Source organism: Oncorhynchus mykiss, chromosome 1, assembly GCF_057628025.1.
Source record: "Oncorhynchus mykiss isolate SJ-2025 chromosome 1, ASM5762802v1, whole genome shotgun sequence".
Classification (NCBI taxonomy): Eukaryota; Metazoa; Chordata; class Actinopteri; order Salmoniformes; family Salmonidae; genus Oncorhynchus; species Oncorhynchus mykiss.
In genome coordinates, this window is record NC_143022.1 from 65,053,888 (window position 1) to 65,079,124 (window position 25,237).

General features: G+C 41.2%; 2 protein-coding genes across 51 annotated transcripts in view; both read right to left on the bottom strand.

The window, feature by feature from the left end:
* Positions 1 to 219: 219 nt before the first annotated feature.
* pdlim1 (PDZ and LIM domain 1 (elfin)) lies at positions 220 to 14,577 on the bottom strand. Its single transcript, XM_036981866.2, has 7 exons — positions 14,229 to 14,577; positions 13,018 to 13,169; positions 8,711 to 8,795; positions 7,810 to 7,997; positions 7,400 to 7,512; positions 6,396 to 6,510; positions 220 to 1,004 (listed from the first exon to the last, which is right to left on the bottom strand). Exons 1-7 carry the CDS (start codon positions 14,319 to 14,321, stop codon positions 818 to 820), a joined length of 933 nt encoding a protein of 310 aa, XP_036837761.1. The 5' UTR covers positions 14,322 to 14,577; the 3' UTR covers positions 220 to 817.
* Positions 14,578 to 18,919: 4,342 nt separating this feature from the next.
* The window catches only part of LOC110526377 (sorbin and SH3 domain-containing protein 1), an 83,664-nt gene continuing 77,346 nt past the window's right edge, over positions 18,920 to 25,237 (bottom strand). For 25 of the 50 annotated variants that reach the window (XM_090236741.1, XM_090236720.1, XM_090236732.1 and 22 more), the window contains 3 exons: positions 24,845 to 25,035; positions 24,360 to 24,466; positions 18,920 to 24,095 (listed from right to left, as the gene is read on the bottom strand). In XM_090236741.1, coding sequence (XP_090092867.1) covers positions 24,028 to 24,095; positions 24,360 to 24,466; positions 24,845 to 25,035 — 366 coding nt within the window. In that variant the 3' untranslated portion in view covers positions 18,920 to 24,027. Of the gene's footprint in view, positions 24,096 to 24,359; positions 24,480 to 24,844; positions 25,036 to 25,237 lie in introns of all 50 variants that reach the window. The other 25 variants (XM_090236796.1, XM_090236728.1, XM_090236739.1 and 22 more) reach the window with 2 other exon arrangements.

Consider the following 25,237-nt stretch of genomic DNA (forward strand, 5'->3'; position numbering starts at 1 on the left):
TTTGGCCATCCAATTCATCGTCATGTCTCCGTCCTCAATGGTCTTTTTGCTCTTTGGGTGCCTGAAGAGGCTACAGCAAGACCTGTTGCTCCGTTGCTTGTTGAAACAACGCTGAGCACACTTTTACCAATACTGAAAAAGACAGCCGAGAAGAACGTTAATCGTCCTTAAAACCCAACCTCTATGCAGCCAGTTTATCAAGTTAACTAAACAAAGAAACACGGTTTGAGAAAACATTTATTAAGTCATAATAATTATATTGACAAGAGTAAATTTGGAACACCAATACAGCATTTTCACAATGAAAATATGGAGCTCAGCAATCATTTTGGAGGATAGTTTTTGTTTATGAACATCCACCCAGAAGCCTGGATCTATCCGTGATAAAGTCATACCCAAGTAAAGTAGCTACTGCCTGTCCCTTGACTGTCCGTGGTCACAGCATGTTTGTCAAAGATTTATGGTAAAAACAGAAACCCAAAATATTAATCTACTGATTAAAAATACAAATGTTTTGGATTCCTCTTAGAGATTGGGTTCAACCAGACTACACCATGTAAGCAAACAATTCATAGCCTTCTTCGGTTCCTAAACGTATACGCATAATGTGCAAATTATTATCATCTGACGAACAGCAAACCTTGACTGAAGCGTAACATGTCGTGCCTGGTAGTAACATGATTCAGGCATAAAACAATATACCATGTTACAGTCTAGAATGTGACATCTTTAAAAACGCTGGAACGTCTTGGGGATGGTTCTCATGGAGTCTTGGAGACACTAATGTGGTCATGTGCAGTGTTCCAACGAGACAGCTCTACTTGGGGAAGACCGTGACCACGTCATAGCCTTCGGGTGGAGTCACTCGCTCGCGTGCGTGTTTCTCGCAGTAGATCTGGTCCTCCACGAAGAAATGTCCCTTCTGTTTCAGGTTGACGTCACAATTGGAGCAGGTGTAGCACTCGGGGTGACGAAACTTGTCCCGCAACTTGACAACCATCCCTCTGAGTTTGGGAAAGAAGAAATCACAAACTAAAATGGTTAGGTCAAATAAATCTAAAATCTGTAAAAACTTCCTATGAAAACCCTCTTCAGAATGCATTATTTGCCCATAATGCATTATGTAGATATTTATGAGCACCTCTTAGCACATAACATTAATAAAGCATTATGAGCAGGCAGCATAATACCCCATGTAGCAAAGTCTTAGAATGCCCAATATAAAAGCTATAAAAAAAAAAAATTAAAAAGTGATTTTCTGACAGATTTGCGGTGACAGAAAACACCCTCTCTCTTGCTAGAAACTCGTTGCAGATTTTCTTACTTTTAATCCTACCCTGTGATGTCACATAGAAGCCTTTTTCAGGACCTTATCTTTTCAACCACAGATAATAGGGGGCAGGGGGATGCTGTTTTCACATATACAGACACTGGTTTGGTGCTGTAGATAATGAATAGGAGGTTGAAACGTGGCGGAATTGCCCTTTAAGTCTTAACACTTTATTACCATGTGCTAAGGACCCCTAAAGTACACAGCTGTCGGCAGCATGCTTACATCATGGCTGTAGATCAGCCAATTTAATTGACATGTGACACAAAACACTTCTCCTGTGACATTCCATTTAAAAAAAAAAAAAAAAAAACTTTACGACAAATAAGGAATATTTAGGAAATTAGTAAAATACAGTATTTGATCTTAGTGTAGCAACTGAGGCTGCATTTACACAGCCATCCTAGGAACCCAATGCAGAATGTACATAAACAATCTTCTTTCCTGACTGTCCACACTGTTGCTCATGCGACTAGGGTTGCAAAGGTACCGCTAATTTACTAAAGTTAAATTGATTAACCGGTAAAACATGAATCTATAGTAACATTGGTAATTTATACTTAAATAACTTTAAAAAAAAATGTATTCATATATAGTATTCCTTGTTTATATCCATGTCAATGTAGCCAATTAGTTCCTAATTTATATTTCATGCTGAAACCCTCATATTAAACAAAATGGTATTCACCAAGTTTGTTTATATTTAGGCTAATGTTTTACAGCTTTGTCATTCAATTTTACATGTGATAAGGCCACACGGAGGGCCAGAGATAATTACTATGGAACGCCGTTTGGGTCTTTGTGTGTCAAAAAAGATACGTCAGATATCTGACGTGTCAAATAAGCTTGTTGACCAATCAGAACGCGAATATGACTGTACGTCACAATAATTTAACAGTTCATTAATTTGACAGTTACACATTGATTACACTATCACTCGTCGGTCATATATGTCACAACGATACGCATGCTATGATGCTGGTAAAGGTGCCTGTACCGCACGAACGCAGACAAACTTCCAAGCTTTAGAGACAGTGCTGGTCGTAAAAAAGCTAGCTAGCTGATGGATGCAAACAACGTCATTTTGCTATGTTTTTGGGGAAGAACAATCTGTTGTTTCAGTAGCTATAGTTAACTAGCTAAGTGTCACCTAAAAACACCCCTAATTTATAAGACAGTTCTTGTTTGATTAAAGGTGGTCGTACCCACCTATGTGAAGCTTGCCACAATAAAGATGAGTCACAATAGTGGAATTTGCACTTTGCATTCAAAAAAAAAAAAAAAAAAAGAAGGTCTCTCAATGAAAGTCATGCAAATAATACAAATAGTGGAATCATGCCATGATGGAATAGATCACAAGGTTGGAATGTCCTTAAACTCAACAAAAAGACTGAAAATCTGGATGTATTAGATCAGCGGTCACCAACCTTTTCTAGGTCAAAATGCAGAGATCTACCGCTCTGATTTTTTATTAACATGACTTAAAAAATGTAAGTCTATGCAACATTAACCAATGAAAAACAGTACTGTAGCAATGAGGTTTGTGCAGTAAGCTATAGGCCTAATACATTACGGACTTTGCTTGAATTTACCTGCCAATGCATCCAAATTTGAGGTAGGCTATATAATCACACCGGTAATAGATCCATTGTTGCATTACTTGTGAGGCACAGCTGAGTGAGCATACATTTTAATAATTTGCATTTTATTTTACTGGGTTGATGGTGCCTGCATCTGATGGTCAGTTTCAGTGGAGGGAGAGAGCAGCAGACTGAGGGTCCGTCTCTCAACATCCCTCCGCTCTCCCTTTCCTCCACGGACACTGACCAAAACGGGACACACCGTCTTCCAGCTAATGTCGAAACTCGAGTCACGTTGCATTATTTCTGCCTCATGCACGATTTCATGTTGTTAGTCCTATGAACAGAGAAAAATAAATATTCCTTGATATTTAAAAAAAAGACCCAAGCCGCTAATAATAACAACGCCTATAGATACACTTTCCTACTCATTCATTACTGCTGCACTTCTTGTTGTAGCACTGAGTGAAAATAGGAAGAAAGCACATTTTATGGCTTATAAAAGGTGTTGAATACAAAGTGTTGACAGTGCCGAGTAAGAACTTAAACATGAACTCAGAGTTTAGCTTTCTTTTATGCCTGCTACGTTACTGCAGACTTGGTCATCTGAGCAATCTGATTGGCCAGCGGTAGCATAGTGCACTTGATTTCCTCTCCAGGCCCACCGGGAAGGCAGAGTTTGTACCTTCAGACACATGAAATGGCAACAGTTTGCCAGTTTGCGCGCAGGGCAGCTGAATTGGCTGCACCTACCAACAACAGCCTGAGACTATTGAAAAAGAATAATAATAATAATAATAATAATAATAATAATAATAATAATAATAATAAATGCTTTATCGTTGGGTTTTTTACATAAATGTTTGGCGATCGACTAGAAATGCCTTGGAGATCGACAAGTCAATCGACCGCGATCGACCAGTTGGTGACCACCGTATAAAACGTTTGAATTGTATTGGGGGCATACTTACTTCACTGTAAAGCCTTACCTATGGATTGTGGATCAATTACATGGGGTATCAGTCTACTCAGTGACACCCAGAGAACATTAGTGTCATATAGCTCTTATTGCGGGACTCTGAAACCACTGTAAATTGAGACATGTATTGTACCAGTCAACCTACTATGTGTATTGAACATGATTCCCGAGGAAAAACAATACAACGTGGATGTTTTGGAGTCTGATAACTCGAGGTTTTTTTGGGGGAAAAAAGCACTTGGGTACTGAGTAGGCTGATGCCTAACGATTGGGGATCTATGAAACGGGGTAAGGCTGTACAGTGCAATATGAACGTCAATACGCACAATAGGCTGACTGGAGAGGTGATTTCCCACAGTCAAGGTCCCACAATAAGAGCTACAACGCTAATATTTCCGTAAACTCTTCACAGTTGTGTTCTCTAGGTGTCAACGCGTAGACCGATACCCCATTTCATTGCTCCACATTCCAACCATGTTTAACATCATCAATTATAAATATTGCATGATTTCACCATTTGAAACCTTCTGCATCCCTTTCAAAGAGAGACTTGCTTATAACGTTAGTTTTGGGCAACAGGGTTAAGTAGCAGGCTAGCTAGTTATTTCAATAGGAGAACAAGTGGCTACCTAGCTAATACATACTCACATTGATTCCTAACTCATTGCTAAGAATATTGAAAATTCCTGCATGTTCTACTGTTCATTGTTTTCAAGCTGGTCGCGTTGGCGCTAGCTAGGTCCCAACTAAACCTAGCTAGTTACCCCAGAAGTTGCTGAGAACATCTGTATCAAAAGAAATGTGCACACATTTTTTGATCCTGATCCAATTTCAAATGCTCACACAGACATTTTCACATTCGGTCAAACAAATAAGGACTTATTACCAACGCGGTACTGTACAGCTTTGACAGCGATCGTAATGGTGGCCCTTGGCTTGCACGTGCAAATTCAGCGCACACAACATTCTACAATGGAATTGTGTTATTTGGCGTGTCAAATTAAACGCTTATTTCACAAGTCAAAGTCTTATTTGACCTGCATCTTTTTTTTGACACGCAAAGACCAAAACGGCCTTCCATAAATTACAGACAACCGACAATCTGAAGCACCCCCAAAAAAAGGCCACTAGACACCCCCCAAAATACTTGAAAGTTACCAAGAATTCGGTGGTTTACTGGTAAACTTCAAAAAAGGTTTCCAGTAATATAACCTCCCTTTGCAATCCTACACGTGAACCATAGCAGATTGCAGCATTCACACTGATGTAGCCTCTGAAATAGCACACAGATGCAATGCTAATTTCCAGTCACTGATCCTTTACATTTTGTCAGAGGCTGTGTGACTGCTGCCCCCCAATGGACAATGGACAACGAAGTTTGTCAAACTACACGTCGATCGTGCTGTTCGCACAACACGTCGAAGTTAGTAGACAAAGACATCTGATCAATGGGGGGGGGGGGGGGGGGGGGCAGTGCAGGGAGCAGCAGCGAGGTAAATAAATGTATGCGTGAAGTAGAGAATCCCATACATGCGCAGAAGGTAAGATTGTTTGGCTATTGAAGAGGCATCCAGATTTCAGCCACCTTTTAATTTTTGGATGCTTGTCATATTATTATTATTATTATTATTATTATTATTATTATTATTATTATTATTATTATTATTATTATTATTATTATTATTATTATTATTATTATTATTATTATTATTATTATTATTATTATTATTATTATTATTATTATACCCTACATTACTCATCTCATATGTATATGTATATACTGTACTCTATATCATCTACTGCATCTTTATGTAATACATGTATCACTAGCCACTTTAACTATGCCACTTTGTTTACATACCCTACATTACTCATCTCATATGTATATACTGTACTCGATACCATCTACTGCGTCTTGCCTATGCCATTCTGTACCATCACTCATTCATATATCTTTATGTACATATTCTTTAGCCCTTTACACTTGTGTGTATGAGGTAGTAGTTTTGGAATTGTTAGATTACTTGATGGTTATTACTGCATTGTCGGAACTAGAAGCACAAGCATTTCGCTACACTCGTGTCAACATCTGCTAACTGTATGTGACAAATACATTTGATTTGATGTTAATGGCAGGTCATGTGCAAAACAACACTTCAGAGCAAAAGAAAATCTGATCTGCTCATCCAGATTGAGGTCGCATATCGTAACTGTACCAGGATTGAGAACCACATAAATGTGGAATTACATCAGAACTCAAAAGATCAGATTCCATGTGTTTTTGGCTGTTTACACATTCTGGAGAAAAAAAAATACTATAGGTATCAAATATGCCATCGGGAATTGGTCTGCCTGTGTTAACGTAGCCTATGAGACTGGGCCTGTATTCATAAATCGTCTCAGAGTAGGCGTGGATCTCCTCATCAAATCACCGTGAGCAAAAACGCAAAGATCACAATATTACCGTGACATCTCAACTGTTTGAATAATCATACGCTGTACTTACACAATCCCTGATCCACATTTGTCACAGATTGGTAACTTGTTTGCATTTCCCACTGTTGAGACCATTTTGGCGGCGGGGGCCTTCACACTCCTAAACCCAGAGGGCTTATCAGGATCTGCAATCAAGAGGAGACATGCCATCATGGTTTGTTAAGCCACTTACCAATTGCCATTAAATATTTGGAAAACCTTGTAAAATATAGCAAAGGCTCTTCGTGTCACACAGAGATACAACACATTGTGTTCACCAGTCTGTTACCAACTATAGAATCAAAATGACCGTTTAACACACTACTTAGCTGAACCAAATCTATTCAAAAACAATTGCCAATTACGTCATGTTAAAACTCCAAAACATGACAAAGTTATAACCCAGTTCGACAATGCGAAACATAAGTGCTCGTGTCGAAACAGGCACTCATTTCTCAGCCTCTAAATTCTGCAACATCATTGCAATGGTGGCAATTTACACAGCGTTATAATCCAATCCAACTGGATACGCAATCCGTGTGATGCAACCCAAAAATGGTTGCATTGCAAACCCATGTTGAAGTAAATGCCACATTTTATTTATCCGTTATTTTACCAGGTAAGTTGACTGAGAACACGTTCTCATTTGCAGCAACGACCTGGGGAATAGTTACAGGGGAGAGGAGGGGGATTAATGAGCCAATTGTAAACTGGGGATTATTAGGTGACCCTGATGGTTTGAGGGCCAGATTAGGAATTTAGCCAGGACACCGGGGTTAACACCCCTACTCCTACGGTAAGTGCCATGGGATCTTTAATGACCTCAGAGAGTCAGGACACCCGTTTAACGTCCCATCCAATCACTGCCCTGGGGCATTGGGATATTTTATTTTAGACCAGAGGAAAAAAAGAGTGCCTCCTACTGGCCCTCCAACACCTCTTCAAGCAGCATCTGGTCTCCCATCCAGGAACTGCTTAGCTTCAGGGCTTTAAACACTACATGAATATCAACTGCATACATGTGTGAATAAGTACCTGACTCCAGAATCTCCTGCAGCACCTTGAACGAAGCGGACTGTCGAGGAGGCTCATCAGCCTCTTGGTTTTCCTGCAGCATTTTGTAGACCTCAGAGTCTGCCACTGTTGGGCTGCAAAACAAATTAACACACTATCAAATCAATACCAGTTGACATACAATGAGTCGTATAGTACAAAGGCGTGGTCAAATCGAGCACAAACAAACGATAAGGCCTCAAAACATTGCTATGTTTCCTTGGGTCAGAGCTGAGTTCGAGTTTGACCTCTAACAAACACACTGTAAACATCTAATAAGTGAAAATGCAGTGCATTCTGCTCTAGTAAGACATCGTAAATTGAGGAATGATACCCAGCGAGTAAAACTCGACACAATTACATTATTGCAACCAGCTGGGATTGATCCTTACATGTTGCTGGGCTCGTTAGCGGCAGTGGCAATGGTTTTCACGTCATCCACGGCCGTGTTAAAGTCCTTGATGTTCTCGGAGGAGTAGAGACCGGCAGGGTTGTTGTACTGATTGGTTACCACCTTGGGGCCAAACCCGGCGAATGGCAGGGCGCTCCTGTTGTGGGCGGAACCTATGGGTTTCACCTCCTGCAAGTTGGGTGTAGCCAGGGATAAAGAAAGTAATGAGTACTAGACAAAAATCAGTTATACTACAAATATAAAATACTGGTCAATGCCATCTCTCACACATGCCTTGATAGAAACAGTATGACAGTTACTTGACTAATATGTGGATATTAGAGGTAAAGAATAGCATAGTCAAAAGGATATTTTGGTACTTCCTTCATGATAACAGGTAAACACAGGGCCGACTATGACAAAATACAGTGACATGCAAAGCATTAAAAGCTCAAGTGAATTTAAAAAAAATGCGCAAAACATATTTTCTATGTATTCTGCGACCAAAATGCACTGTGTTTGTGACATCCCTGAAAGCTGTGGAGGACTGACAAATCACACTATTCCTACATTAATTCACACTTTGGCCTCAATTTCCCATCCACTAGGCAGGAACTGAGTCTTACGTCAGAGCTTGGCTGATAAAACCATGGTCTCCTAGGAGATCGCCTGTTGGGAAGTAAACAATGACCTCATCGTTTGCAGTATAAAAACCCAAGCCTTTGTTTGTGCAGTGGGGATGTGAAAGATTGCAGACACTGGACCATTTCCTATGTGAGTAAGGGATTTTCCAGTTAATTACGCCATGACAGAGCAGGGACATAGCTCTAAGTCACCTTACGAATGCCTAATTTCCTAATATCTTTGGTCTGAGTGAAGTAGGATATAAAAGACAGACACACCTGCGGCTCAGATGCGAGATTCATCTTGTACGGGTTGGTCTTTCCATCCTCAGAAGAGAGCGGTGACCAGATTTTAGTTTCTGATCTAAAAAAAATAAAAGAGTCAAAGACCATACACAAACTTGCAATAAAATGTTTTATTCAGACATGCAATAAAACATGAAAGATATCCAAAAGAGAATACAAATGTGTACAGAGCAGGCCTCGAACCTGTTGATGGGACAACAACCATTTCTAAAGAACATATTTTATAGGGGTAATCTGCAGTTCAAAACAAAGTGACACCACCCCCATTTTGGTAAAAAGCTAAAGGGATGGGTTGGAGAAATGTAGCTAGTCTTAAATTAATATACAGAGCTATGAATGCAAGGACTGTCCATCCATGATATACATACATTCATACATACATACATACATACAATTTACAAACACAGTAAAACAAGCTTCTATTGTGTGTTCTGGGGTATAGCTATCTATCATTAACGTAAAAAGTATGTAGAAAACACAGATTTCCCCTTTAAGGAAAGCACCACTCACATCAAGTGTCCTGCCCAAGTTGGTACATCAACATTTAAAAGCCCCCCCCCCCATAGGAAGTTGCTAACCCTATATTGATGTAATTTCCTGTCCTAGAGATGCACGTTTAGGTTCCACCTCCAACGAATGTCCTGGCCTATCTTTGACTTTGCAACCATTGGTAAGCAGGCTGCTGGCAGGCTTTGGCCATTGGTAGGAAAGTCAAGTCAGCCCGTGCTCATGGTTCTCACAGGGAAGTGAATTGACAGGCTAGAAATGATTTTGCTCATGAACGCCGCAATTGACATGTAACTAACTATACAGCGCATTCGGAAAGTATTCAGACCCCTTGACTTTTCCCACATTATTACAACCTTATTCTAAAATTAATTAAATAATGTTATACTAAATCAGCACGCAATACCCCATAATGACAAAGCAAAAACAGGTTTTTAGAAATGTTTGCTACTATTAAAAATAACTGAAATATCACATTTACATAAGTATTCAGACCCTTTACTCAGTACTTTGTTGAAGCACGTTTGGCAGCGATTACAGCCTCATGTCTTCGTGGGTATGACGCTACAAGCTTGGCACTCCTGTATTTGGGGAGTTTCTCCCATTCTCCTCTGCAGATCCTCTCATGCTCGGTCAGGTTGGATGGGGTGTGTCGCTGCACAGCTATTTTCAGGTCTCCTCAGAGATGTTTGATCGAGTCCGGGCTCTGGCTGGGTCACTCAAGGACATTCAGACTCGTCTTGAAGCTACTCCTGCATTGTCTTGGCGATAGCAAAAGCACTTAGGGTCATAATCCTGTTGGAAAGTGAACCTTCACCCCAGCCAGAGGTCGAGCACTCTGGAGCAGGTTTTCATCAAGGATCTCGCTGTACTTTGCTCCGTTCATCTCACCTCGATCCTGACTAGTCTCCCAGTCCCTGCCGCTGAAAAACATCCCCACAGCATGATGCTTCCACCATCATGCTTCACCGTAGGGATGGTGCCAGGTTTCTTCCAGACGTGATGCTTGGCATTCAGGCCAAAGAGTAAAACATTGTTTTTTTTTAAATTAACCTTTATTTAACCAAGTAGGCCAGTTGAGAACAAGTTCTCATTTACAATTGTGACCCGGCCAAGATAAGGCAAAGCAGTGCGACAAAAACAACAGTTACACATAAACATACAGTCAATAACACAATAGAAAATTATGATTTTTCCAGTTATGTACAGTGATCTTGGTTTCGTCAGACTCGAGAATCTTGTTTCTCATGGTCAGAGTCCTTCAGGTGCCCTTTGGCAAACTGCAAGCGTGATGTCATGTGCTTTTTTACTGAGGAGCGGCTTCCGTCAGGCCACTCTACCATAAAGTCCTGATTGGTGATTGCTGCAGAGATGGGAGAACCTTCCAGAAGGACAACCATCTCCACAGAGGAACACTGGAGCTCTGTCAGAGTGACTAGCGGGTTCTTGGTTACCTCTCTGACCAAGGCCCTTATTGGGTAACGTAACATTTTGAAAAAGTCAATGGGTCTGAATACTTTCCAAATGCACTGTACACACACACAAGTTTGGGGTCACTTGGAAAACAAGGACATTTCTATGAAAACATACATGAAATGAGTTGCAAAATGAATAGGAAATATAGTCAAGACATTGACAAGGTTATAAATAATGATTTTTAATTGAAATAATAATTGTGTCCTTCAAACTTTGCTTTTGTCAAAGAATCCTCCATTTGCAGCAATTATAGCCTTCCAGACCTTTGGCATTCTAGTTGTCAATTTGTTGAGGTAATCTGAAGAGATTTAACCCCATGCTTCCTGAAACACCTCCCACAAGTTGGATTGGCTTGATGGGCACTTCTTACGTACCATACGGTCATGCTGCTCCCACAACAGCCCAATAGGGTTGAGATCCGGTGACTGTGCTGGCCACTCCATTATAGACAGAATACCAGCTGACAGATTCTTCCCTAAATAGTTATTGCATAGTTTTTATCTGTGCTTTGGGTCATTGTCCTGTTGTAGGATGAAATTGGCTGCAATTAAGCGTCGTCCACAGGGTATGGCATGGGGTTGCAAAATGAAGTGAGAGCCTTCCATCTTCAAGGTCCCGTTTACCCTGTACAAATCTCCCACTTTACCATTGCCAAAGCACCCCCAGACCATAACATTGCCTCCACCATGCTTGACAGATAGCGTCAAGCACTCCTCCAGCATCTTTTCATTTTTTCTGTGTCTCACGAATGTTCTTTGTGATCCGAACACCTCAAACTTAGATTTGTCTGTCCAACACTTTTTTCCGATCTTCCTTTGTCCAGTGTCAGTTCTTTGGCCCATCTTAATCTTATATTTTTATTGGCCAGACTGAGATATGGCTTTTTCTTTGCAACTCTGCCTAGAAGGTCAGCATCCCGGAGTCGCCTCTTCACTGTTGACATTGAGACTGGTGTTTTGCGGGTACTATTTAATGAAGCTGCCAGTTGAGGACTTGTGAGGTGTCTGTTTCTCAAACTAATGTACTTGTCCTCTTGCTCAGTTGTGCACCAGGGCCTCCCACTCTTTCTATTCTGGTTAGAGTCTGTTTGCACTGTTCTGTGAAGGGAGTAGTACACAGCGTTGTACAAGATCTTCAGTTTCTTGGCAATTTCTCACATGGAATATCCTTCATTTCTCAGAACAAGAATAGACTGACGAGCACCAGAAGACAATTCTTTGTTTCTAGCCATTTTGAGCCTGTAAACGAACCCACAAAATGCTGATTTCCAGTTTTCAGCTGTGCTAACAATTGCAAAAGGTTTTCTAAAGATCAATTAGCCTTTTAAGATGATAAACTTGGATTAGCTAACACAACGTGCCATTGGAATACAGGAGTGATGGTTGCTGATCATGGGCCTCTGTACGCTTATGTAGATATTCCATTAAAAATCTGCAGTTCCAGCTACAATAGTCATTTACAACATTAACAATGTCTACACTGTATTTGATCAATTTGATATTATTTTAATGTTGGTTTTTTTTGCTTTTCTTTCAAAAACAAGGACGTTTCTATGTGACCCTAAACTTTTGAACGGTAGTGTATATACACACACAGACACTTAAATTTGTAAAAAATTAAATGAAAAAACACTGACTAGTTATAATAAGTGAATATTGACAAATAAACCATAGATTATGGTGATTTTCAGGAGGGAAAAAAAAAGCGGAGGTGCAAAAATCTAAGTTTGCACCCCCGAGTTTAATTTGCTCCATGGCTCAGGCAGCCAAGTGGACAAAAGGCAGTTTGGCTCATCTCTGTCACAAAGAGGAATAACTTTTCAGCTGTTTCTGATTAACAAACAATGCCACGCTGTGGTAACATTCAAATAAAACCCAGCCCTGAAACAAAACGGAGGCTGAAAAGAATGTGTATGTCATATCACAGGAAGAGACAACACATTCACATGGACTTACACGAAGTGGGCCGTTCGGGTGTACCACTTCAAGCCCAAATATGTCCTACTTTGACTAAAACAATGACTTAAATTGTTGCGCAACATCATGGGTAGGCTCTGGCCATCGTCTTTCAGCTCGAAAAAGTGAATTTCTACTGGCTAGGGCGTTTAACCTCAGACATAAACAAATCCAAGGTCCCCCCCCCCTCCCTCACCATTTGAACCATGCAATTTAGTATCTCTTACATATAACCACATCAGGTGTCAGAGATACTGTACTTCTGTGCACATTTGCTGAATTGTTCCATGATTCCGTGCTTTTTGAACCCATCCAGGTCTATGGAAAACTGCAACTCCCTACCTGTCGACGGAGAGGATCATTTCCTCTAAGCAGCCCTTGATCTTGTTCTGTGCCTGCAGGTGAGTCATGCTCTCAGTGGGCTCTCCATCGATGGCCAGGATCTGATCCCCGACACTCAGACTGGCCTGGGCAGCCTTACTGCCAGGAGTGATCTGAAATATTCAGTACGTCAACATACTCAACTTCCTTATCACATTTGGGACCGAGGAATCTGGGATTCTTCTATGACATTTCAGGAGGACACAGATCCTTTGGCTAAACTCTTGAGCGTCCCATGGCAGGTTGTTATGTGGTGAATATGGGTACAGTCTCAGTTGACAGACAGGATTAGTAACACTAGAAAAGTATGATGGTGACTAAGGATTCAAAGGGAGGTCTTAGAGAAATTGAACAAATAACAAGAATCGGTTTCAAAACACACTTAACAATATAGTTTGTCGTCAGAGTGTGCATAGCAGTCATTCATTCAGTTACATCTACAACACTTCAAAAGGTTCATCATTCGTTGCACTGAAATCCTCAATACACCTGGCCAGTTTTTCTTCAATATGTACTTCTGAGAAAACGTTGGGAGGGCTAAACATTGTGGGCCAGTTGAGGGCAAATGTTAGGTTGGTGAAGACAAGAGTGAAGTTCCGTGCCCCACCTAAGAGGATATAGGTGAAACACTGTCTCACGGGATGTGATCTTGCTTACCCACAAAATGTGCTGTACTGTAGGAAATGTCTGAGAAAACAACACTATATAATTGGTTGCTAATGCCCTCTAGGTAAACTAAACAATGCATAGACCTATACAGACTTGGATGGATATATTGGCCAAACAATGGAAGATTGTCATCTAGAACTAGACTAGGCCAATTCATGGACGAATTTAACAGTAGCACATGGTAGCACACTTTGCACAACACAACACGGTGAAGCTGGTTTCTCCGAAAAGGCCGTTTAGAGTCAATTAAGTTTTATTGAACGGCCATCTGGCATAATGACCCGAAAAGTCACTTTCTCCTGACCCTCAAATGGCAATAGATTATTGGTGAGGTAATGAAAATAATCTTTACAGCAGCGAGAAAGAGCGCTTCCCCTCGTGCCTCACGGAAAAGGTGTTCCGAGTCAGCAAGTGAAAGTTCCGCCACCGGACAGGCCAGATGCGGTTACATTGTAAAGAAAATAGATTATAAAAAGTGACAGGCTCTCTGAAACAACACTTACCCGCGAGATAGTCAAGGGTTGTTCAAAATCCTTCCCACCAACTAGACGGAATCCCCAAGGTCCAGGACCTTGCACGACAACCCGTAGAGGCATAGCCTACTTCCAAATTTGCCGAATCCGAGTTTAAAAAAAAGAAAGTATAATTCTTAGACAGCCTGTCTTTGCCCTGACAAATATGACATGTGTGAACAAACTTCGATGAGGCTTTTGTGTAGCTAAAAGTAAAGGGGGCGGTTCCTGTTGCAAAGCTGAGCGAATAGTTTGAGATGTTTTCACCCTGATAAGATCGATTTCCTATGTTAGTTCAAGGATGTACCGTTACGTCACCATATTATATGCAAGCTTACCATTTATGGAAGACCCATTTCCCAGGATGTGGAATGTGCCGCTCCCTGAATTCCTGCCATTTGCTCCACTAAGTAGGCAACAGCCGACAAAAACTGAAACGACCCATTGTGTGTGTAGGCCTACATTCTCTACTTTTTCATATGCATTGCAAAACGAATGGTAAATAATAACAATGTGACAACAATTCTATTGTAGGAGTTAGTTAGGAGACAAGCAAATTAATTTAGGGCCTTCACAGCCAACCTGGTGTCAGAGAATTTCGTATTATTCTGTATGAAAATCCGACACACTCCTTATAACATATTACTTTTTGTATGGTATTATTCATTTGTGATTACAATTCGTATGATGTTACATATGTTACACATTTGAAAAACATACAATATGTTACGAATTTTCTAAATGGATGAAATGTTACAATTTCCAATTTGTTGTTGCTTACGTTAGCTAGGTGGCTAACGCTAAATTAGCTATCTGGCTAACATTAGCTAGGCAACGGATTAGGGTTAGGAGTTAGAGCATACTTAAATTCAAACAGGACACCAGGTAAGACAGGAGAAGTACTTCAGATATAACAGACTGGCCCCAGCCCCCAACACATAAACTATTGCAGCATAAATACTGGAGGTTGAGACAGGAGGGGTCAAGAGACACTGTGGCCCCGTCTGACGATACCACCGGACAGGGCCAAACAGGCAGGATATAACCCCACCCACTTTGTCAAAGCACAGCCCCCACACCACTAGAGGGATATTTTGGTTTTAGACTTTGCACTCCGGTACTGCTTGCCGTGCGGTAGCAGAGAAAACAGTCTATAACTTGGGTGACTGGAGTATCTGACAAGTTTTTGGGCTTCCTCTGACACAACCTATTATATAGGTCCCGAATGGCAGGAAGCTTGGCCACAGTGATGTACTGGGCCATACACACTACCCTCTGTAGCGCCTTACAGTCAGATGCCGAGCAGTTGCCATACCTGTCAGGATGCTTTCGATGGTGCAGCTGAAGAACCTTTTAAGCATCTGGAGACCCATGCTAAATCTTTTCAGTCTCTTGAGGGGGAAAAGGTGTTGTCGTGCCCTTTTACGACTGTCTTGGTGTGTTTGGACCATGATAGTTCGTTGGTGATGTGGACACCAAGGAACTTGAAACTCTCGATCTGCTTCACTACAGCCCTGTCGATGTTAATGGGGGCCTGTTCGGCCTGCCTTTTCCTGTAGTCCACGATCAGCTCCTTTGTCTTGCTCACATTGAGGGAGACGTTGTTGTCCTGGCAGCACACTGCCAGGTCTCTGACCTCCCTATATATTGTCTCATTGTTTTCCGTGATCAGGCCTACCACTGTTGTGTTGTAAGCAAACTTAATGATGGTGTTGGAGTCGTGTTTGGCCAAGCAGTCGTGGGTGAACAGGGAGTACAGAAGGGGACTAAGTACACACCTCTGAGGGGTCCCAGTGTTGAGGATCAGCGTGGCAGACATGTTGTTGCCTACCCTTACCACCTGGGGTCTGCCCATCAGGAAGTCCAGGATCCAGTTGCAGAGGTAGGTGTTTAGTCCCAGGGTCCTTAGCTTAGTGATGAGCTTTGTGGGCACTATAGTGTTGAACACTGAACTGTAGTCAATGAACAGCATTCTCACATAGATGTTCCTTTCATCTAGGTGGGAAAGGGCCGTGTGGAGTGTGATTGAGATTGCGTCATCTGTGGATCTGTTGGGGCGGTATGCGAATTGGAGTGGGTCCAGGGTATACGGGAGGATGCTGTTGATGTGAGCCATGACCAGCCTTTCAAAGCATTTCATGGCTACCGACGTGAGTGCTACGGGGTGGTAATCATTTAGGTAGGTTAACTTTGCTTCCTTGGGCACGGGGACAATGGTAGTCTGCTTGAAACATGTAGGTATTACAGACTCAGTCAGGGAGAGGTTGAAAATGTCAGTGAAGACACTTGACAGTTGATCAGCGCAGCATGCTTTGAGGACACGTCCTGGTAATCCATCTGGCCCGTGGCTTTGTGAATGTTGATCTGTTTAAAGGTCTTGCTCACATCGGCTACAGAGAGCATTATCACACAGTCATCCAGAACAGCTGTGCTCTCGTGCATGCTTCAGTGTTGCTTGCCTCGAAATGAACATAAAAGGCATTTAGCTCGTCTGGTAGTCTCGCGTCACTGGGCAGCTCGCGTCTGGGTTTCCCTTTGTTGTCTGTAATAGTTTTCAAGCCCTGCCAAATTGATGAGCATCAGAGCCGGTGTAGTAGGATTCAATCTTAATGCTGTACTTGAAGCTTTGCTTGTTTGATGGTTTGTCTGAGTGCATAGCGGGATTTCTTATAAACGTCCGGATTAGTCTCCCACTCCTTGAAAGCGGCAGCTCTAGCCTTTAGCTCAATGCGGATGTTGCCTGTAATCCATAGCTTCTGGTTTGGATATGTACGTACAGTCATTGTGGAGACGACATCGTCAATACACTTATTGATGAAGCCAATGACTGAGGTGGTATACTCATCAATGCCATTGGATGAATCCCGGAACATATTCCACTCTGTGCTAGCAAACAGTCCTGTAGCTTAACATCCGCGTCATCTGACCACTTCTGTATTAAGCGAGTCACTGGTACTTCCTGCTTTAGTTTTTGCTTGTGAATAGGAATCAGGAGGATAGAATTATGGTCAGATTTGCCCGATGGAGGGAAGGGAGAGCTTTGTATGCATCTCTGTGTGTGGAGTAAAGGTGGTCTAGAGTTTTTCCTCTGGTTGCACATGTGACATTCTGGTAGAAATGAGGTAAAACGGATTTAAATTTGCCTGCGTTAAAGTCCAACTAGGTGTGCCACTTCTGGATGAGCAATTTTTTGTTTGCTTGTGGCCTTCTAGAGTTGATTGAGTGCAGTCTTAGTGCTAGCATCGGTTTGTGGTGGTAAATAGACGGCTACTAATAATATTGATGAGAACTGTCTTGGTAGATAGTGTGGTCTACAGCTTATTATAAGGTACTCTACCTCAGGTGAGAAATACCTTGAGACTTCTTTAATATTAGACATCACGCACCAGCTGTTATTGACAAATAGACACTCACCCCAACCCCTCGTCTTACCAGATGTAGCTTCTCTGTTCTGCCGGTGCATGGAAAATCACGGCAGTTTTATATTATCCGTGACGTCGTTCAGCCACGACTCAGTGTAACATAAGATATTACAGTTTTTAATGTCCCGTTGGTAGAATAATCTTGATTGTAGGCCATCGATTTTATTTTCCAATGATTGCACGTTGGCCAATAGAACGGATGGCAGTGGGAGTTTACTCGCTCGCTTATGAATTCTCAGAAGGCAGCTGTCCTCCGCCCCCTTTATCTCCGTCTTTTCTTCACGCAAATGACGGGGATTTGGGCCTGTTCCCGGGAAAGCAGTATATCCTTCTCGTCGGACTCGTTAAAGGAAAAATATTCTTCCAGTTCGAGGTGAGTAGTCACTGTTCTGATGCCCAGAAGTTATTTTCGGTCATAAGAGTCGGTAGCAGCAACATTATGTACAAAATAAGTTTTAAAAATAAGTAACAAATGCAAAAAAACTGACAAAATAGCATTAAAGGGGCAATCTGCAATTGCTACATTCATTTTTGGATATGTAATTTTATGATATCATTAATTTTATATGTACCCATTGATTCTAATTCATTTATAGTTTAGCTGGCGTATCCCATCAGAACCCAAAAATATACGATTATTTTATGCCAATGTTTGTAAACAAATACTAGATAGCCTCAAAACACGGTTGAAACTATAATTGTGATATCATCGATTGTCAATCCTTGCATCGTTAGCTCTGTTTATGAATTTGAGAGTGGTTACGTTTCTCCAGCCTCATCCCTCAGCTTTATACCGAAAGAGGGGTGTGGAGTACGCTTTATTGTTGTTTCAACTGCTGATTGCCGCTTGAACAATTTGCCAGCTACCTTCTTCATAGCAATACAAAACTTTTTTTACTGCATTGATCACTTTCACTCAGGGGTTAAATTGGGATGTCGTTGGTGGTGTCGGCCTCCCTGTAGCCAAAACGGTTTACTTTTCCATGACCATTTAAACAAACATCTGTTCATTACTGACTGTGCTATCGTCTCCATAATTCATTACATGATCCGTGTTACCCAGGACATCTTAGGTTACAGCATGTCTTTTTTGGAGTTTACCTGTTCTGTGAGTCTGTGGTGTGCATGTGTTTGTGAAAAAAAATAATCACAATAAGCTAAGTCAAACAATGTGTACAAATGGCTGTAAAACAGTTTAACATTTCAGTTGTTTCAAAGTTAGACCTTCTACAGGACATTAAGACACATGGTACTTCAGGATGCTTTATATAGTTTATTAAATATTGCATAATACCGAAATATCAATAATAATATCACAGCAGCAAATAGTGTTGTCTTCATTTTAATATTGACATGGTAACAGCACCGCAAAAAAAATAAGCAAACAAACAAAACCTGTTGCAGGTTGAGCGTCTCGGGAAAACTAATGAACACATAGTTATGATGATTAATAATTTATTTGAAGCGTTGTGTCCCACTTTAGTCCAGTAGCTATCATGTTCTTTAGTACATGTCTTCTCCCATCACAAATACTAAAAAAAACACAAACGGGGAAAACAATAGTAATATCCTTAAATATGACATATGGATACATTTCTGTGATAATCAATCAAATCTAATGAAAATGAGGCACAATTTGCATCTGACATAAGGGCCTTACGATCCTCATCAAATGGCAGCGCAACGTTGCTTCATATGCATCAAAACGGTCTGTGCTCAATAACTCTTCACTCTGTGCTTTGCCCCCCCAAAAAATCCCTCGGGAACAACAGAGAGCTTCATGTGACTTTTCCCATCGCTTGCATTCCATACTTCTTTATTATACATATTTACAATTCTTATTGTGCCAGGCTGTTTAATGTTATACATGTTCATTCAAGCTGACAGCATTGATCCTTGTTAGTGTTATACGGTACTCCACAATCATACATTCATACATCCTGCGATGTTTCGCGGAGCACATTATCCCATCAACATTTTACACGGACTTGTGAGGCTATGATATGATACCACAAGAAGAGTGATTGCTTGTTGCCAAAGTCTATCATACAGTCAGTGTGACATGGAACAGACCTCTCCGCACTCGATTGTCCCTGGACCTTATTCTGTAAGCTTTGCTTGGACTTTGGATGTCATTGTCTCTGTGTTGGAGATGGGTAATAATAGCTATAGCTTAAGTGCTAGCATGGTGGAGACCCCAGAATGAAATAGAACACACTGGGTTATACTGTATCTCTATGGGGTAAACAGCTCACAGCTGAGTCACAATACAACCACTCGGATTATCCTTCAGAAACAAGTTATGGAAGTTATGTACAGCAAACCAAGGGGAGAAATACTGAAATTTACAAACACATGAATGGCCATACAGTAGAAACCCTCATCTATGTTCTCCTACTGCCTGCAAAATACTTCTTGATAGTCATATGAATGATGTAGAGACAAACTCAGCAACCTAGTACAATGTAACTGGTTTCGTTAAAACAACTGTCACACAAGACTATATTCTCATCAATGTTGGCAATTGGCAGTTAACAAGATAGGGAAAAACAATGATGTTGAATGTTCGGGTGTTGTATTGTCTCATTGTCTCAATACTTCTATTCCTTTTCAAGTACAACTGACAGATGAGTAAACAGGCAGAACTGTACTTAAATATCTCACAAGGTAAACATGATAGGTGGCAGCCACTAAAGCCTTAATGCTCAAATCAGTTTTGTTTTTCAAATTCGTTTTGGAATAGTGACTGTCCAAACCGCATGTTACAAGTGAGTGACTAAATCGGATGTGTGTGTGTGTGTGTTCAGATGGCAGTCATTTGCTGACATGGCTACGCTAGTTGTCATAGTAATGATGGTGTGTGCTCAGTGGTGTAGGCTGATTGGTGGTGGTGCTCGTGCTTCCTATCACTCAGAAGCTATGTAGCAAGCTAAGTTGCTAACAATTCCTGACATGGACGTTTCCCAGTTACTTTGAATGCTCAAAAGTAAACATGGTCTTACAGTGTAAGACCACGTTTAAAGCCTCAAAGGATAAGATGATGCAACTTTCAAAACAAAATATTTTTGGGGGGCTCGCCACAGCAGCCAACTACCTAGCTAGGTAGCTGTTTAAGCTTTCTAGAACATTCACTCATTTGTTTGTAAACAATTAACAAGTTAACTAGTTAGTTACCACATGTTCTTGTCAAACGGTCAACAAAGTAGCTAGCAAGCAACAAGATATGCCAAATAACAGTCTATAAACCACTTGAGGGCAAATCAATCAGATTCGACCATTAAGACACAAGTTACATGGCCAGGAATCAGATATGTATCTGACTTCAAACCACCTTCGAAAGGTGGCTAGAAATATCAAGATTCCATGTGGTTTTTGGCTGTTCAAACTGCAGGACAAAGAAAAGATTTGAATCGGAAATGCAAATAAATAGGATTTGAGTCACTGCAAACTGACAATGTGAACATGGCATTAATAGCTTTAAACGATATTTAACATAAGTCATCATTAAGTAGATGAAGTATTACTATAAAGGTAATAATACTAGTTAGATGTTGATAGTCTTATGACAGATATACTTATTTTTGTCTGAGAAACACATTTCAATTCTATTGGCCTAGTGAACCCAGACTACTGTCACGCATGACATTGAGGATTCCTTCGAAGAACGCATAGCAGTGAGGTATAAGGAGGAATAATTTGATACGCACAGAGTAAGAGAGAAGAAAGTAGAGCTGCCACAACACAATACATTCTTATTTCAATCTGCTACGTTTTCAGGATATATTCTGACGTATGGTGGCTGTTACCGGCATAGTGATCTGATGTAGCTCTCAGATTGAGGACCTCTGTCCTCACAGGAAGACTGTTTCAATGCGTTGATATCCGAATTCAAAGCAATCTTCACTGAGGGAGCAATCCAGTTCAAAGATAATGAGTAATGTTTTTCTGGTTGTACCTGCTGGCCTCAAAATAATAATGGCATTGATGTAGTTTAATGCTCTTAAATAGCTTAGCACTCTCTGATGCTACACATAGTCTTCTGTGTATAAAAGGCCCCTGTATCCAACAATATTGGGATATATAATTTGTCAAATGTAAAAAGTAAAATGCTCACAAATTAAAATCAATCGTTACTCAAACAAAGAGTTACATTTACATTTTAATCATTTAGCAGACACTCTTATCCAGAGCGACATACACTTAGTGCATTCAGCTTAAGATAGCTAGGTGGGTCAACCACACATCACAGTCATGGTAAGTACATTTTTCCTCAATAAAGTAGCTATCAGCAAAGTCAGAGCTAGTAAGGGGCGAAAAAAAGTAAAGTGCGAGTGTTAGTTCACAAAAGGCCTTTTTAAACTTCAAATGAATTAGTATACAATTAGTGTGAGGAGAAAGCTCAAAAATGACCTCGGGGCGGAAGTTAAGTGCTTTAAAAAGAGTGGCACACCACGCCTGTCCTGTGGTTTCACTGGAGCCAGTATAGCTGCCACCAAGCTACCTCACAGGAATCACCAAAGATCAGACAGCTAATGTTACTTCTAATTTTACGGGACAGATATGCTGTACAAGATGACAGAAAATCATTTTTTTGAAAAGAGATGTGTAACACATAGGTGTGACACATAGGCATAAAAGCTTGCTTGCACGTACACGCCTTCATACACATGCACGATCTGTCTTAATCAGGTATGTACATAGCACAACCAGTCTTCCTGATTGTGTTAATCACTTCAGCTGACAGAAAGCTGAGCTAATATTAGCTAACGTGTTTGAGCATTTCCAGATTTCTATCATGCACACGAACATGCTCGAATTATAGGACACACCTTGGTTAGAAAACAAAGGCAATACTAAAACGGCATTGGAAGCTTTTGGACTATACTGAGGTAAGAACGCCCGGCTATTTTATGAAGACTACAAGCCTACATTGACTACATTGTCACAAACATGGCTTTATAGTTTTCAGTGCATTCTGAGCTAATGAAACCAAGCCATTCCACAATTCTATACTTAAATTTTTTTTTTTTTTTTTAGAAGTTTACTGTCAGGTCAATGGGTTTTCAAAATTCGAATCAAGGAATATGGTTTGTTGGACCCTGTCCAAGTATGTGCCATCACATACAGCCTGATACCTCCATGGTTTGTCTAACAATACTAGTTACTGGGTTTTCCTAGGAAAAACATGAGTCTTCTAGACGACTTAGCATGTCATGTCGACCTTCAGATGTATGTATCCGCATTCAAAGTCAATGAAAAATGCTTTCGCCAAAAAAGGTCCTGAAAGATAGCTGATGAATAACAGCTCCTATTTCTCTAGCTCATCAACAACACATTTGAGCCCTCGTATACCATCATGGTAGTTATAAGATCCACTCTCTTGATCCATGAACTGCTCTGCTGCTGACCCCCCATATACTGTAGATAGACATTCATGCGCTTCAAAAATACTTTGTATAGTAGTTCACAATCACAATGACACACCGCAGCTACTACATACACTGTACAAGAATACTGACTGAGTGTACAAAACAGTAAGAACACCTTCCTAATATTGAGTTGGGACATGTTGAAAGCTTCCACAGGGATGCTGGCCCATATTGACTCCAATGTCTCCCACAGTTGTGTTAAGTTGGCTGGATGTCCTTTGGGTGGTAGACCATTCGTGAAACACACGGGAAACAGATTGAGCATTAAGAATCCCAGCAGCGTTGCAGTTCTTGACACAAACCGGTCCGCCTGGCACCTACTACCATACCCTGTTCAAAGGCACTTAAATCTTTTGTCTTGCCCATTCACCCTCTGAATGGCACACATACACAATCCATGACTCAATTGTCTCAAGGATTAAAAATGCTTATTTAACCTGTCTCCTCCCCTTCATCTACACTGATGTGAAGTGGATTTAACAAGTGACATCAATAAGGGATCATAGCTTTCACCTGGATTCACCTGGTCAGTCTATGTCATGGAAAAATCTGGTGTTGATAATGTTTTGCAAACTCATTTTATAACGTAGTCTGTATGTGCTGACATTTTGGGAGGATTTTTTTTAAACTAAAAGTTCTATTGTCAGAATAGGATATTATAAATTCCGCCCATGTACTGTGTAGGATATGGTTGGAGTACGTATACACCGCACTGACGTTTGGGCAGTGAGTCAACAGCAAAGCTTCCTCCTGTCTTCGCCTCATGTACATCGACATACCTCACACCAAACTGATCACTTACACCAGACATATTCACCTGGCTGAATGACTATCCTAATTGAAACAATCAAGCGCAATAGTAATGCCTTCCCAAATACTTGAATGGTAACCACGGGTTAGAGCTGGGTTCTCCTCACACTATAAATGTCTGTTGACAGGTTACAAGTTGACCTCTTTCACGTAGTTTCCTGGAAACGTGCCAAACTGTTTGGTCCTCTTTGAGGTACCTGAGAATGAAAAAACAACAACCACATTTGTTAGTCTTTGCACTCAAATGTGCCTACTCAGGCAGAACAAATGTAAGTTGGGCACTCTATTGAACTCTATGTGCTTGAACATCCATGTGAGAATTTCTGAGAAATGACCAACGTGGAAGATTAACCCTCTGCTGTGACTCTGCTGTAACCTTATATGGATGTATGTGACACGCTGTGACACAGTGATTATGACTATATCTTCGGGCAATCTATCCTGAGGCCCCAGGCACATACCAACAAACCAGCCATCGTCACACTTCTCCATTACGCTGACAAGATCTCCCTCCTGCAGCTCCAGCTCATCCTCATTCTGTGGCACGTAACAGTACAAAGCCTGGAAACTGTAGGGTAACACTACATAAAGTCAGAAATACAACCATAAAAGGGCTTGAGAGACATTATATCAAAAACGATACAAGAAATGTATTTACCAGACCAGGTCCTGGTCTGGTAAATGGCAATTTCATTAGGCACCAAACGGATTGAAACCAACTGAAACAGAGGGATTACTGGGATTTATCCCCCCCCCCCCCCAAAATGCTCATTTTTGCTTTTCCGTTGCAAAGCTTTCAAAAACTTTTCCCGTTGCGTGCCCTAATGAACATGACTCTTGAACTGGGGCTTTGAATCCTTTAGTCAGAGTATAACAGTATAACAGTAACCAGTGTACCCAGAGCTAAGACTAGACGTAGGGACAGACTTCAGGCGGCCATACTCACATTCCACAGCTGAGACGACTCGGCTCCGGGCTGTGGGACTGGGGTTGCTGGGAAATGATGAGAGATTGTTTACTGGGGTGAAGGGGGGGCAGGAGTCTGTGAAGGACAGAGTCATGGGGGTGGGGGGAGAGGGTGCTGCAGTACCTCACTGAGGTCTCAGCTATATTCATGATCTCATTACAAACCGCTTCCTAGTGACAGTGGTCAGGTCAGAGGGAGAATTCCCAGTCAGCCCAGAAGAGGAGGAGAGATTATGGAGTTGGGGAGAGGGGCAGGGCAGGGCAGGGAGTTTAGAGGACGTACAGGAAGAAGAAAGGTAGGAGGTCCAGTGAGTAGCAAGGCAGAAAGAGAAGGGTCCGTTAGAAACCAGGAAAAACCAGGAAAGCCGTGAAA

Excerpts from the sequence above, each read along its gene's own strand:
- pdlim1 (XM_036981866.2), bottom strand. The coding sequence starts at position 14,321 with ATGCCTCTACGGGTTGTCGTGCAAGGTCCTGGACCTTGGGGATTCCGT. Across the intron at positions 8,796-13,017 it reads ATGATCCTCTCCGTCGACAG|ATCAGAAACTAAAATCTGGT; the intron begins GTAGGGAGTTGC and ends TATTTTTTTTAG. Across the intron at positions 7,998-8,710 it reads ATCTCGCATCTGAGCCGCAG|GAGGTGAAACCCATAGGTTC; the intron begins GTGTGTCTGTCT and ends CCCAACTTGCAG.